The 15895-nt window shown below is 34.6% G+C and overlaps 1 protein-coding gene across 1 annotated transcript in view; it reads left to right on the top strand.

Annotated features, from left to right (window-relative positions):
• Nucleotides 1–295: 295 nt before the first annotated feature.
• Nucleotides 296–15895, top strand: part of GABRA1 (gamma-aminobutyric acid type A receptor subunit alpha1) — a 41248-nt gene continuing 25648 nt past the window's right edge. Inside the window, exons 1-3 of the mRNA XM_075164128.1 lie at nucleotides 296–377; nucleotides 4147–4259; nucleotides 14231–14298. Coding sequence (XP_075020229.1) covers nucleotides 304–377; nucleotides 4147–4259; nucleotides 14231–14298 — 255 coding nt within the window. The 5' untranslated portion in view covers nucleotides 296–303. The remainder of the gene's footprint in view (nucleotides 378–4146; nucleotides 4260–14230; nucleotides 14299–15895) is intronic.

Raw genomic sequence — 15895 nt, 5'->3', positions numbered from 1 at the left:
GGACAGCAGCTTTAACTCATAACTGTTTTTGCTAAAGCTCAAGAATAATGCGAACAAGAATACACCCTTACCGTAAAATAAATCCCACCCTAAGCCTCTATGTCTAGAAGTAGAAGGTAAACAGGAGAACAGCCAAGGCTGTGTTCCCTCATTCCGAATGACATGAGCTATAGTATCGTGAGGTCATTGCCTGACATCAAATTATTCTACAAAAGTTTCCAAAATCAGACATTTTTTTCCACAGTACCTGTTTTAATGTAAAGGATGTTGATGATTATTTTCCTTCTAGTTTCAGAGCCCACCATGAAGAGACTCTTGGTGCTTTGTGACTGCCTCTGGGCCTGGAGCCTCCTACTGAATGCACTGACTGAAAGAAGGTGGGGAGATATTTTTTAATGCACCAACATATTTTAGGAACCTTTAATTTAATGTAACAACATAAGACAAATACTGCATGGGCTGCACTACTACTAAGTGTATTGGGGGAAGTTAATCCCTGTTCAAATCCCAGCTAAATCTAACTAAGGGAAGACTGAAAGAAAACTACAATTTGTTTGCATAACATCTTTTTTTCAATATTATGAAGAAAAAAAAGCAAAAGCTTTCTGAAACAAATTGAAACTAAACTACATCTTAAACACCTGTGCAATCCTTTCTACTCTTATATAATGACTGCTCAGAAATACAAGTTTCTTTAGAGGAAAAAAAGGTGTAATTAAGTTTTTTTTAATCACATCTAAGTCCTATTTATAACTTGATTGTCCCTGCAAGCAGAGGCAAAACTTTCGCTTCTTGGTTGGTCAGGATTATGTCCTAACTTAGTAGCTGTTTTTGCAAATCCAAAGTAGACCTTCTGGTGAAGGGAGGCTGCTTGGATGAAGAAGAAATTGTAAGCTCAAACCCCATAACACTTTATGTTTGAAAAACCATGCTGCACTGAATGTTTATGGAATATATGTTGAAATCATAATCTAAAAATAGCATTAGTATTAAGAGCAATTTCTAATCATACAACACCTCATCTAACAACTAGTAGGTTAACTAAAGACTATAAAGCAGTTTGGAGTATTCTTGAAGTACTCTCTACAATTCAAAATTCAGTAAAGGTGTTTAAGAAGACTCACAGATATATTTCTGTATTTTAAAAACATTAATGTCCTGTCAATAATGCTACCTAATGACCAAAAAGCAGTAGAAATTTCGTATTGTCAATAGTGATCCCTAAAAGATATGTTTGTGCCTTGATCTCCATAGTGCCTCCTTACGCATTTGCAGCTCTAGATAAACTTATCTTCTGGCTACCTTGAAGATTTCAAATAGAGTGGAGTGGGCAAAGGGGCAAAGGTTCATCTGCACAAGAGTTTCCTCTAAAAAAAAAAAGAATAAAAGTGGGTGATTCGTATTACAATTGCTGTATTGAATAAACATGACATTTTAGAAGAAATACCTTTATTTTGATAATATATTAAGAAAGGTGAGATTTGAAATATTCATGAAGTACTTTGGCCTAGCTAGAGAATTTTGTGAACGATGTTTATTATATAGATATGTGTACATACATATGTGTACATATAGTCATTATATCTATAATGTATGCATATGCATTCTTATAGTGAGAATTAAAATGCATTGGACTAGTGTTTAAAAATTATATGGTGTGTCACTATTATAATGACCTGTAGATGGAGTTAGTGCACAGTTTTTTATTATACTGTGGTTTAATATGAAAACACAATCGCATACAGTCACTTTTTCCTCAAAATGTACACACCTTACATGAAATGTATCTGTTTCTAAAGCCATTTTGTCATAGTAACTTCCCTTGCCTTTTCTTCTGGAGTGCTGTTAATCCATTATGAGAAAAAAACAATTGATAAATTAGATAAAGTGTCTGTGATACAGAAAGACACAGTCTTTCCATATCATTCTTCTTGTCATAAAAAAACAGCATTAGGACTATTTTAATACATGTGTTTTGAATGAAAAATCACAACCCCTCTGGAGTTACAGTATACTTTATATGTACACAAATGTTCACATTCTTCCTGTTGTGACTGTATGGCAGTTAAAACAGCCCTAACGGTGCTTTTTGCCTCTGATAAAATGATGGGAAGAACAGGTAAGGGTACTGACAAATGCGACACCCAGAATGGAAGCGGTGTATTGTATTGTATCCTTTCCGACTGCGCTGCCACTAGTCCATCTTTCTGATGCCTCTTCTGCAAACATACTCATTTATTTACCACTAAAATTTCTGAAGTGTTTTTATATCTTTCTGCCACCTTATCCTGCTGACCTTCTGCTACCCTTGAGATATACATGTACAGCTGCTTGTTTACTGACAATGAGTGTTAATATAAATTTAACCCAGTGAAAAGTCCTGTGTTGCAATTCTACATAAGGTGTATGAGGAATGATCCTTTGAAAGATAATGTTCATCGGAGACAGCAGGAGAACTTGTTATTTGGTAAAATATAGGAAGCATAAAAGAAAAAAATATTAACGTCTGTGACTTAAAATGCAACCGTAGGTATGAAAAATAAATACAAATCAACCCTTTTTTTATTAAGTGAAATTATATGATATGGCTACAGAAAATTCACAGTGTTTTTTAAAGCTGTTAGAGATTTTGTCTTCTTCATTAAAAACAGTGATTTCTATGCATTAAAAAACCCTGAGAATTTTTCTTTACAAAGTCACATCCTATTGAAATAAAACAAAAGTTGGTAAAACTTCTATGACTGTCAGTTCTGGAACTGATTTAAAATTGTAGTGTTACTTACTCAAACCTGTAGTGCCAAATAACTTGGAAGCATTTCCAGAGTACCTATATTCAGGGTATCTTTCCTCCTTCTCTCTGTATTTGATACAAGTGAAATATACTTGTGGGATACACAAAGGATATTTGACTGATGCAGCTTACAGAAGATAATTTCGTAGGTATTTTAATAGAACCAGATCATTTCATGTAACAGCATATTCCTCGTAAGAACGTCTTTGCTGGTTAGAGCAGGAACAACTGGCAGAGCACCGAGACCCGCGTATCGCTGTAGCCGTATGGATAACAAGCTGCCTAATGGAAGAAACACTTTTGCGACTAGACCTGATCCTAACAAAAGTTTTTGGCACTGCACTTTTTATCCAGTTCGGTAGCAATGTGTGTGACAAAATGATGTTTTGGAAAGCAGTGTTTTTGCTTTTAGTCATGATGACTACACATGTTTATAATGGAAGTCTTCCCAGCAATGAATGAAAAAACGATACCGGGTTTGGCTTTAAGACAACCGTAATCTATGATTAAGGGAATCATCTATGACAGGGTATTTGGTAAAGGTTTCAGATTTAAGAAAAAGGTTGATTCTGATGTCATCTACAGAAAACAGAAACCACTAAGCCCAAGGATTTCATTCTGATTTGTATTGATGGAAGTAAGGTTTTGGTAGCAGAGTTCAAAGAGCTTAATTTTATCCTTGTTCAAGCAAAATTTCAGGCTGAGTTAGAGATATACATTAGGGATCTGTAAGCAAAACTTTATAGATCTGAGAGATTTCCATATCAACAGATGGTTTCGTTACACATCTGTAAGGAAAAGTTGGAGATATTCCTCCAAATCTAATTGCTAAAGGAAAATGGGAAATAAAATAAAGCAAAATTATATATTGACCTACGAAAATGCACACTCGTTTGATTTACTTCTATATTCACAAAGACGACATCTCTGTATTTTTTGTTTTGTCTTTGTTTTAGCATTTATTTTCAGTACTTAAATGTCAGTGTTCTAAATTATTGTATCTTTCTTTGTATGCAAACTTTTTATAACTATTATTAATTAAACACATTATCTTTTGCTGACAAATGGGACTTTTACTGAGGAACACATATTAGAACGTTATAAACATTAATGAATAATGAGATAAACATTAAGGAACTGACGTTCTATTTGCTCACCATTTATAGAGAGGCACTGGTTTTCTACGATTTTACAAAAAATGTACAATTTAAGAAGAAAATGTTTAAGTGAAAGAACCCTATAAAGCACTACAATCTTGTTTTATGGAGGAGATTTTGTGACCATAAACCAGTATAAGGAAGATTAAACAGATTTTGGAATTACTGTTTTTCAGTGTTAACTGTTCTGTATTTCAGCTATGGACAGACCTCATCACAAGATGAACTTAAAGACAACACCACAGTATTTACCAGAATATTGGATCGTCTGCTGGATGGTTATGATAACCGCTTGAGACCAGGACTGGGAGGTGTGTTGTATTATAGTTTTCAAGGTTACATGTTAGATAAAAATCAATTAAAACAGTGTCATTTTTCCATTATATACTTGTTTTAATTCTGTTTTTATATACACATAAAATAATGCTGATATGTAATATCCATTTTTTCAAAAATGCCATGCCTTCTCTGTCTTTCACATACTCAGTTTTCTCACACTTATACCCAAAAGAAGAAGAAAATGGTTCACAATTCAAGAAGACCTCTAAATACCTATTAAAACTTTAAATGTATGAAGAATAAAAAATAATAAAATATGACCTGTGACCTGACAAATAGCAAGTTTATGAATCAGGCCTAAACAGCGCATCTATCTATAACTATCTTCATAAGAGGATTTGGTTTTAAAAGTGAAAGCATCAATCAACCTTAGTCATAAAAGTCTCAGAGAAGTTTATAAGACTTTTTTTCTACCTAGGTATGTCAGGATTTGTTTCTGTAACATTTTGTCTTCACAGCTTGGTAAAAATGTCTTTCTTCTTCTGCTCTTCGTGCTGAATCCGTAAAAAGGTATAAAAACACATAGCAATTACATTTTTATAAAAACATTGTTACAAAGCCTAGTCTTTATCAGCATCCCTATGTTCACTCTTTGATTTGTTCTACTGTGACACAGCCCCAAAATTGGGTGTTAAAAGCTCGTTGTTCACAAACGTGAAATTTCTAAACCTACAAGCACAGATCTCTTCTTTCCAGTGCATGGAAAGGTTGGTTTTACTTCTTTCAGATGTGACTTTTTTTTTTTTCTTTTGGACCCTTCAGGTAAAATAAAACAAAGCAACCCACCCCACAAAGTATAGTTCAACCTGTTTTCATGTAGTAGCTCTCAGAGGAACTGCATTATAAGAACACGGTACTACATTAAGAATTCTTATACCATCTCCTGCAGATGAAATGGAAGGTAATTAAGAGTAAGCTTATTCTGTGGTTTGAGGCTACCATCTTGCAACAGTTCTTGAATTGTGAGCCAGCTTCTTCAATGGTTTGACTTCACCGACTTCAAGGAATGGCTAAAGATAAAATTCTGTTTGTAAAGTATTAATAACACATTTAAAAATGGGTTGGTCTGTAAATTTTTGTGTGCAATTTCAGATAATATACAACAAAATAAGAATCACTTTTTACTTTTATCCACCAGTAGGTTTTGGCTGCTTACTTGCAAAGCCTTAGACTAGTGTAGAAACAAATGCTCCTTAATCTTGGATTAATGCAACTGTACAATTCAGTCAGCTACTATCTCACAGTAAATAAACATAGCAGAGAAGGCAATAAATAAATGAAACTCTGTGAACTGTGTAGAATCTGGTACACGTCTACAAGAAAAATCTGAGCATATGATGATTTCTTATATGAGTTTTGTAGCTGTTAGGACTTGTTTAACAGGTACTAGAAGAGCAAACAAAGGGAGATGCAAGGAAAGGATTTTATCTCATTCTCTGGATTGCAATTTAGAGAACTAAGCACATCAGTACAGAGTCTTACATATGTGTGTTCATATATGTGTTTCTGAAGCCAGACTTCAAGGGTGTACTGGGAGAACAGGTCTGCATACCTCATGAAAGGATCGTCTAGTCCAGTTAAAATTTAGTCCTGAAAGAAAGATTGTCTAATGTAACTGCTTCTATAGGAGAAAATGAGTCTCTTCACAAACTTTAATAGTCATTTGCATCACTATCACTTAAAAACAAAAATGAGTGGAGCATGGGAAATATGGGAAATATGGGATGGAGAGAAGACAGGATTGGAATACTTTCTCTAACCAAGGGTTAGAGAAGTTTAAATAATCTTTGCATCCCTCTTTTTTTGAACAGTGTTGATGTTCCTGCCTGTAGCCAAGAACTTCGAATATCACAATTTCCCTGTTGCTCAGTACATTATAGTTTCATGGTGTCAGTTCAGCAGAGTAAATTTAATTTATCTGTTATATTTGTCGGCTTTGAATACTAGAACTAAGAATATCAGGTCTTTTAAAAATTCCCACATCTAATGAAATTGTGGCCAGCAAATTAACGTTTAAAATCAAATGTAGTAAGCAGTAGCTTTACTCTTTTGACTGTTGAATAATGCTCTATTTAAAATACATAAATTATAGATTTCAAAAACTAGGGACAAACATCCAAGCCGATGTTTTCAATTCTGGTACCAATTTATAATAAAGGGTTTGCTCAGGAATTTTGAAGTTCACCTCTGCAAAACCTTCTTGCTGAGGTGTCTAAATATGAGCTAAGAACCTCAATTTTGACACATTTGATTTAGATACTTCGTATAATGGGAAAATGTATTGTGAAATGTTCCATACGTAAAAATATGCAATGAGAAACCTGAATCAATATATCAAATATAGCACAGGTTTTGGAGTTGGAAGTTCAATAGCCTTCCATTATATCATGATCTGTTGCTGTAAATTTCAAAATGTTTATGGAAGAGCAATGGTTTCATTTTTCTTCCCAACATCAGTGATGGCTTCTTATTAAATATTTCAGTCAGAACATGATTTTTATCTACTCTAAACAGGATGTTAAGAAAGCTGCAAATATAACAGCGGTTTTAGATATATAGAATTAGGTCTAAAACTCATTCCTTCCATATTAGCTCTGATGTAGCTATCAGAGAATTTAAGAGACCAGAGACTCTCATACATATATGTTATGTTGATAAATTTTACACTGTTAGGCACAATGTAAATCTGTGTACCACTGATTACACTATAGCACACTTGCAATTATCTCAAATTGTCTGTCCTGTTCTTTCTATGCCTTCTGAGAAACAGTAGATGAAGTAAAACATTGCATGGTACATCTTTCATCTATAGAAAGGGGCATATTGCAGAAAACTCTCTGCTTATCCCTGTACGACCTCTCCTTCTGTAGTGCAGTTTTTCAAATATATACACCTACAGAAAAGAGAATTCTGTGCATGAACAGAAACAGAAAAGAGAACCAATTTCTCTCTTTCTCATCTATGGAAGAAAAGGTAGATGATAGAGTTTCTTCAGTCAGTTTATTTGTTTCTCCTTCCTTGAGTTTATGTGTATGCATGAAGAATTCAATGACAAAACGGTATGTTTACTGAAAAATTGTAATGAATTGTGAAAGGGGTTTGATCTTGACCTTGCTTTACTCACTTACAGGAGTAATTTCCTCCTTTTTGAAAAAAACGCCATGATATTTCTCTATCCCAAGTTTGCAAACCTCCTATAGGTGTGTTGAACAGTTTCATTGTTTGGTAGAAATATCCTGGTGAGGCAGATGAGGCACCATGAAGCCAGGAATCTCTCCTGGAGAGATCTCATTACAAAGATACATTGTTGAAGCTATACTATATATTAATTGGAAAGCTAGGTTAAAAGGTGGAGCATTAAGGTAATGAAAAATTTAGAGGTGCTGAATTTTGAATCACTCTTTCAGCATGCATGGAATCAGTGCCAGATTAATATTAAGTCCTCCCTTTCCTTTTTTTAGATCTTCTTTTGAGGTATCACTTCAAAAGGAAAACTAAAAACCACATATGCTCCATAAAAAGTATGGGAATGAAAGTTACTATTCATCAGATAACCCAGGAAGGCCATATCTGAAATTAAGTAAGCAGCTCTGAGCATTTTGCCATTAAACAAAGAAGGAATTATTTCTCATTAACAAGAATATAAAAAAATGGATTAGGTGACCCACGGGGAAAAATTATAGTGATTGAATATGCTCGGTATTTAAAAAATGGCATTGTAGCTAAAATAATCTGATTTTTCTTTAAAAGAAACACGCAGCACTATGTTATGCAGTGGCACATTTACACCTCTTATCAATAATTATTGATATAAATTGTGTTATTTAGATATTTGCCTCCTTCATATGTGGGCATAGTCACTTAGTCAGACATTGCTAGGAAATAGCATCTGTTGTACCCATCCATAAACATGGACAAATAACTACATTTACAGTTATTTATGCCTGGGAAATAGAACTTTCAAAATGAATGTAAAAACGTTCTGAATCACACTAGAGAACACCTATTAACTCTATGAGAAGATAATAATTTACAAAAAGCAAGGAGGAGGAATTGCAGAGAGTAACATATTGAAGCTGAAAAAGAGGAAATTATTTCAGACATCAAGAGAAAAAATAAACAGTGAAGTCATTTGGGTAATAGCATAATTTTCTGTGGGAACTATCTGGATCCTAGAACTACAGGTGATCAAAAATAGGCTAAATAATTAAGATGCTGTTCTCTCTTCAAATACGCAATCCTGAACAAACTAAAGGATCAGAGTGGTGGGAAGGAGTCAAATAAGGAGGAAAACTCACATCAATGTTTGGTGACCTCTCATAGTAAACCACTGTATCTAGAGCGGGAGTTTAAAAGAATTGAAAAGCAACAAAAAATGATGGAAAAAATAAGTTCCTCAGATAAATGGATACAGCATTGCCTTTTGTTCTGGGTTGTCTTCATGTGGGGAATAGAGATGAGCCCTGAGATGCCACCATGGCCGATTTGGAGTGCCACAGTGGAGAGAGGGCGGGCTTGCACAGGGCAGGTGGTTTGTACCTGGTGCTCAGATTCATCAACATGAAATCAGGTGCAGCTACAGATTTTTTAAGACTATCACCTTTGCAGTGCACACATCCCCTCTCTAAAACTAAAGGATATCACATGGTCTATGATTTTGTAACTTAAAATAATTGTAAATGTGGTTTATCCCTTTGAGAGTGATTTTGTAGTAGAAAGGTTGTTTAATACCGAACTAAGAAGAACAAGGCAGACCGGAATCTTCCTAAATGAAATTTGCTTTTATGGTTGGGTCAAATGCCCATTAGGTCATCCCAAGTAGATTATCAACATTACTTCAGTATTGAACAAAATTATACTTGTTTTACGCTATCAGTAAAAGCTATTTGTTGAGCTCTCCTGTGTGATGTTTATCACAATTGAGTGTGACTGTCCTTAAGTGGAACATCGGTCCATCTCGGGCAATTCATTACTTCCACAGAGTGCTTATATTTAAAGTGATGTAAAACAAACCTGACAGTATTATGTTAATTAGGTTTTAAAATTCAGTTTTATGAGAACATTATCTATAAATATATGATAAACTTACTTCTTGGTAACTGAGGTCCCAATGGAAACTGTTGGATTTGAACTCATATCTGAGCTAACTTAAAGTTTAGGGAAAATATGATTTTGGCCTGTATGTGTAATAAAAATTTAGTTAAACCTAAATGTTTCTACTCAAAATGAAAAGAGTATCTATACTATATATACTGTATAAAAGAGTATATATACTATACTGGACCCCTACACATAACTCTGTAAGTGAAGAAGGACTAGATGCTATACTTAACTCTGTAAAAACTGAAAGGGCTGATTTTGGTCTTCTTTCCACTCTGTAGGCACCACATTGATGTAAAGGCAACTGTAAAAAGCCATAGAAGACCCTAGAAAAATTGATTTAATACAACAGTAGGGAGGTAGGGAGGATATGAGCAGCTTTGAGCTGTTAATTGGCGTGGGGAGACCATGACACTGCGCAGCTCTCGGTAAACCCTTCACTGCAGCACAGACTATAGCTGGGTAATCACAGAACAGGTCACTGTTCTCCCTTTTGGTCTCTACTGTTACAAAAGCAGCAGCACAAAATACTTATGAGCGTATTTGTTGTGGTTCTTCGATCAAAATACTTCATGGGATGCAGCCAGGGTCATTAGTCTACCTTTTTTTAGTAAGAATAGTGTACACTATACAGGCATCTAAATTCCCTTCATTCAAAACCATAAGAAAAATCTTCTCTATTTTAATAATTATAGCACATACGTACACAAGACATGCAGGAAGAACAAGGGCATTACCAAAAAAAGATGGAATTAATTTAAACCACCAAAATATGCAATTCAAATAAGCCTTGTGCTCAAATACCAGCACATTAGAAAGGGAAATAGTTAATGTATAGTTTCCTATGATAAATAGGCTTATTTCCTGCTGTTTAAATAAATCTGTATTTCTTATTTTGTTCTCAATTTGTAATCCAATCACAATTCTAGCAATAATGAGCTCCCTGGGAGTTTAAATCAAAATATTTATTGTTATTAATTTTGAGAGTTTATGTTAGTCTAGCTTCATTAGCAAAACACAGTAGTTGTAAACAGTAAAATTACAGTAGTTCACACTGACTGGTGCTTTCATAGCTACATGTGGATCAATTGCCTGAGGCTGTGCTCCAGTGTCTAGGTGTGGTACTCTGTTGCTATTTTGCTGATCAGTAACTACTTGGACCCTTTGGTTGCCTTATAGTAAAACTAGTAAGTCATGAATCATTTCCTTGGGTTTTTTTAATGGAATAGTTACATATTCTACAGATATCCCTATATTACTTAGTCCTGGTTCATAAGATAGATGTTATAGTCAAGAGCCATGGTTAACAGTCTTTATAACTGACAGATTTATCCTCAGCAGTTCGAGCAGCTCCTGACCTGAGCTTGTTTTGTTCAATGACTTAGAATTTTCTCTAGTTCTCAGGGATATTGTGAAGGTTTTGAATATAGCTCAGGACTTGAGGTTCCTGAAAAATGCATTCTGAGCATTTGAAGCACAGTTTAAGCCTTCCCATGGTAATCTAGCTGCAAACTGAACATGGTTAACCTTGATTCCAAATATATATCCCAACTGTATGAGTAAACACATGTCCTGTGCAGGAGTGACTCACAACTTCTGAAGCTCTTAACAAAGCACAGTTGAATCATCTAATTAGTAAAACAGTAAACAAAAATTTCAAAACTTCCATATGGCTTTGGAGGGGCTAATCTTTTTCTGTGTGTTCATAAACACTTTTTCATTGCTTTTGAAAATGAGGTACATATCAAAAAAAAAAAAGAAATTATTTGGTGGTGTGTACAGTGGTTTTATCTGTATGTGAAGAGACCTGGGATTAGATGCTCTGCAAAAGTGTAATCGGTATGTAGATAACACAATCTCTTGTGAGTTCACAATCTGAATTTTCTATTATTACTTATGACTTACATGCCACTTAAATTATCTTCAATATTATATAGAAATGAAAGGCATCACTCTTTTTTCCAACCCCTTGGAAATCTTCCATCTTACTGCCAAAGCCTTTAGTTTCCATTTTGTGTCCTCAAAGTGATCTCCTTAAGCCTTAACCTCTCTACTATGACCATATGTTTCCCAAAACTAGAATTCAGGATAGCACTACATGATATGCCAGTGATTCAAAGAGCGTATTCTGTGTTTGTGCAAGGTAAATCAGTTAGCTATATTATACTAAGTAGAGGTTCACTCAGATCTGGGATTTACACCATTAAGGCATGAATGCATTGTGCCTGAAGAGCTTCTAGCATCTTCTATCTCCTAATGACACCAGTGGAACTGCCTCAATGGAAAGAAGATGGAGAGATGGGGAGTCAGGATGAAAGGTCTTTAAAAGAGTCATTTGAGTTTCACTTTTCAATATGTAAAAGGCTAATAGGTTTTGTGATGATATTAGTTTCTCAGTCTTAAGAAAAGGTGATTGAGCAGCTGGAACTTAAAGAATCCATTGAGCAATGTTTTACTGGACCTTGTGAAATCTCCATATTCTTTTTCTGCCAGCTGTTTCATACAAGACCACAGCCTCCTGAACTTTTGTGAAAGTGATGGGCTGAAGGAGAGAATACTTTTTTCTCAAGCCAAGTAATGTCTGGACAACCATATGCTTCTTCCAGTAATAGAAGGTTAAATTCTCACTGTGAACTTCTTTAAGTCCAGAGCCAATTAGATGTCAAGAGAATAAGGTCACACATTAATTTCACTGGACAGTTAAGGAGGAAATTTCACCTATCCAATGCTTTTGTCAATAGTCACTGTAGTTTGCACACGTCTCAGTCACAGATATAAAGAACGAAAAGAATATTATTAGGCAATTCAGCCACATCATAGCATTTTACTTTCTGTGATTACGAATAATACATTGGAAATTTCATCCTTTAACTTTTTTAATGAGTCCTGGAGATTACTTTTGCTACTACTTAATTTTTGCATTAACTTGCTAACAGAATACAAGTGTCATTCAGTGCATTACTAGAATGACAGTAGAATCAGATCTAATATTGCATCTTGATTATTGCTGTCTCACAAAAGGAGATATATTATTGTATATATATTAAACATTTATATTAAACTGCTTACATTTATATATATTTAGAAGTTGTAGACTTTTTTGAATGAAAGCGAAAAGCCTGTATGTGCATTGTAGAACACTGATTCTCATTAGAACTTTTGCATCAGATACAGAAATGTATATTGTTACTGACTGCTTAACCTTGATTCCTGATTTCACTTCTCTTCTGTCAGAACTTTCTTGTCAGATGGAACAAATCATATTTAAACAGTCCAAAGTCTTTTGAAATCAAAGGCTTGTATTAAATTAGTTTTTAAATTTAATTATTTTACAATATTTAAATAATATTGTATGGATAGCTACATATATACGTTTCTTAGTCTTATGAAAATTTTTGCCTGCTGCATGACTTTTACTTGCTATACACGTACTTTTCTGTTAGCTTCTTGTCTTTAGGATTACTTTTAATATTCCAAATTTCTGAATTTATTTCTTTTTTGAAAGTTATTTGAGAAATGTATCACTCCTTCCACATTTGAAATTTCTACCAAAAACCCCACGCTGGCTTGTATAGCACTGTAGTAAATGTATTCGGACTTACATCGCTGTAAATTCTGAAAGCTGATGGGGTTAGCTCCACTCAACACTGTTTGGATTTATGCCTCCAGGTGGTGTTACTCCCTGCAGCTATATTTAAATCAACAGAGTTATTTTGATATATGCCATCCTGGGTGAATATTTTGTGATGTGTGGCCTAGAAAATACCAATATGTTCAGAAGTGACTGATACTGTGTGTGTGCAGAGGGGGAGGAGAGGAGGGGGGGAAGTTAAGCTTGTGCGTCTCTCACAGTGACTTTTAGCAGTAGATCTGCAGAAGCCAGATGTTTGGCTCTTTCTGGAGATCAGCACCATTTTAGCTGTCTCAGACTCAGCATTTGTGACCACTAAAATCATTAGATTCTTCTGAAGTGGCCAAGGGCATTGTGCCATGGAGCAAATGTACATCCTTGAAATCACAGAGAAGTCTAGCTTTATGATATAGCATACACATATAATCTGTGTTATGTACATGTTATAGATTTCTGAATTATTATTTATACTAATCTTCGTTGAGGCCTATAAAACAAATTTGGTAGTTTAAGGGAAATCTAGTGCTAGTGCCTGTATCAATTTAAAAAGAAATCTAAAACATTTACAAACTATAACATTTATACATAAGTCAAAAATTGTAATAGAGAAGTTTAACTGATATTTATTTGGAAAAGTTTTAACTCCTTTTTGTTTATTGCAGTTAAGGGTAATGCAGCCATTTCTAACTCATGCCAATAAAATATCTTAATGTTTTTATACACCGTAATGTTCTCTCTTTCTCTCTCTTTCTCTTCTATGTTCCTGTGTCTCAAAAAAATACATAAATCATAAGACCAGGGTTAATTATTAGAGACCTTCATTCAGCTTGCCCAGAAACATTGAGTACCCAATGAGACTTTTGAGTACTGTGTAAAATATTCAGCACTGTTTATGTCATCAGACAAGAAGATTTATTAGTCAAAGAGTGAAAAGATTTACACAACAGTGGAACTATGGCTGCTGTACTGTGGAATCACAAGCCATGTCTCAAAAAGTTCTGTGGAACCACTGTAATAAAAAAATTGTTGCTGACAATATTGACTGTGAAATTACATCTAGAAGCAATAAATTACCAGCACCGTATTGTAGACCAATTTTAGAATGGCTAATCAAAGCCAATAATTTTTCTATTTATCGTGAGAATTGGTAGTGGTTAGATCTAATGAAGACTGTTGATAGACACTCACTGTCCTAATTTCCTGCTTCATCAGAGCGTGTAACTGAAGTGAAGACTGACATCTTCGTCACCAGTTTTGGGCCTGTTTCAGACCATGACATGGTAAGTGATGGCCTGTGTTTCTACAGCCTTCATTTCCTCTTGTCTTTTTAATTTGGAGGATGGAAGATCTATGCAATAACTTATTTATTCCTTTTAAGGCTGGGGTTTTTTTAAACCCTTGGTTCCAAAATGCTGTCAGCTTTTATGTGCAACCATTCCTGCTAGCTGTGACTGCATTTAAGTGCCCTGAAATTAGCAGCCTCAGTGACTTTAATAATGTGTTTTAACAGACCTTATATTTGCTACATAATATATTATGAAGAGCATTAGGGTTTGGATCCGTATTCTTCTGAGAATGATTGCTCATGTCCTTGCTGGCACATCAGTGATCCAATTTGCCGAGAGAGATCATCATCTTAAAACGCAATTAACACTTATGCCTACAGTGTGACATCTGTACAGTCTAACCTGTATTTTTATATTAAAAGCTACTGATCAATGGGAAGTGACTTTCCTAGATCTTGGCTGCTGAAAGAGAAGAGAAGATTAATGAGAGAATTAGTGTCACTTCTTCATGGAATGAATATTAAAATCAAATTGCTAGATAACTGCAGGGGATGGAGAAGTTCAGAAAACTGAATGAAGATGTTGTGAGCCCTGGTCTTAAGAGATATTAACAACTGTGTAAAAATACGGATAAGGTACTTTAAATTTTGCATATAAATGAGGTCTTCACAAGTAGGTTGCTATCGACAGGGAAAGCCTGGTCTGCAGCTACTAGTATCTGCTGGATCCTGTGTTAGGATGAACGCTGGAAACATCGTCATTAATTTAAATAAAGAAAATAAAACAGTTTGACCTTGTAGCTGGCTACATTTAGCTAAAGACATTCACCAAAAGAAAGATGAAAAAAAAAAAGAGAGAAAAAATTATCACAGGAAAGGAAACAAGTTCCATTTCTTACCACAAAACTGTAAGTTGTTTAATTTGAACTAAAACTGTAGACAGGCCTTGAACACCAGGTTATTACAAGTTTCTGACTACTCAAAACAATGTTAAGGGGTGGAATAACAGAGAAAGTAACTTTTACAAGATAGTTTATTTTCCTAAATGAACTTTATGCAAAGACCTTTCCTGATTGATTTGAAAATAGCATTTATAAAACTACAGTCAAATTTATAATTGCAACTGATGACATGATATTTAAATGAGAAAGAATAGCTTGGGCAGCACAGACTTTTTGACCAGTCATTCTGCTGAGAAGACCTGCAATAGAAGGGTAATCCAGGAAAATAGCTAGACTGGTGACTTGTCTCCTCAGCATGTATATACAATACTTCTAAGTACTATATATACCATGAAGAAAAATTAAAAAAAAAATTCAGTGACTTCTGCTTTTTTGTTCTGTGATAATCTTGTGAAATTACAATGTCTACTTATTGCTCTAGATTATGCCTTAAAAGAGGGGAAATTCCTTGTATTAAAGATTGGTAGAAACCACTGACATCCACTATTTGTGTTCTGGTAATTGGTTCAGCAACCCTTCATCTTGCTTTCCCATTTCTGGCTCGACATAGGTAACCAATCACCACTGGACAAACTGAAAACTTTGAACACAGTCATGTGACTAAAATATATATTCTTTTAATTTAATAGT

The sequence above is a fragment of the Calonectris borealis genome, chromosome 15 (genome assembly GCF_964195595.1).
Source record: "Calonectris borealis chromosome 15, bCalBor7.hap1.2, whole genome shotgun sequence".
NCBI classification, from domain to species: domain Eukaryota; kingdom Metazoa; phylum Chordata; class Aves; order Procellariiformes; family Procellariidae; genus Calonectris; species Calonectris borealis.
This window is presented reverse-complemented; position numbering and strand designations above follow the sequence as displayed.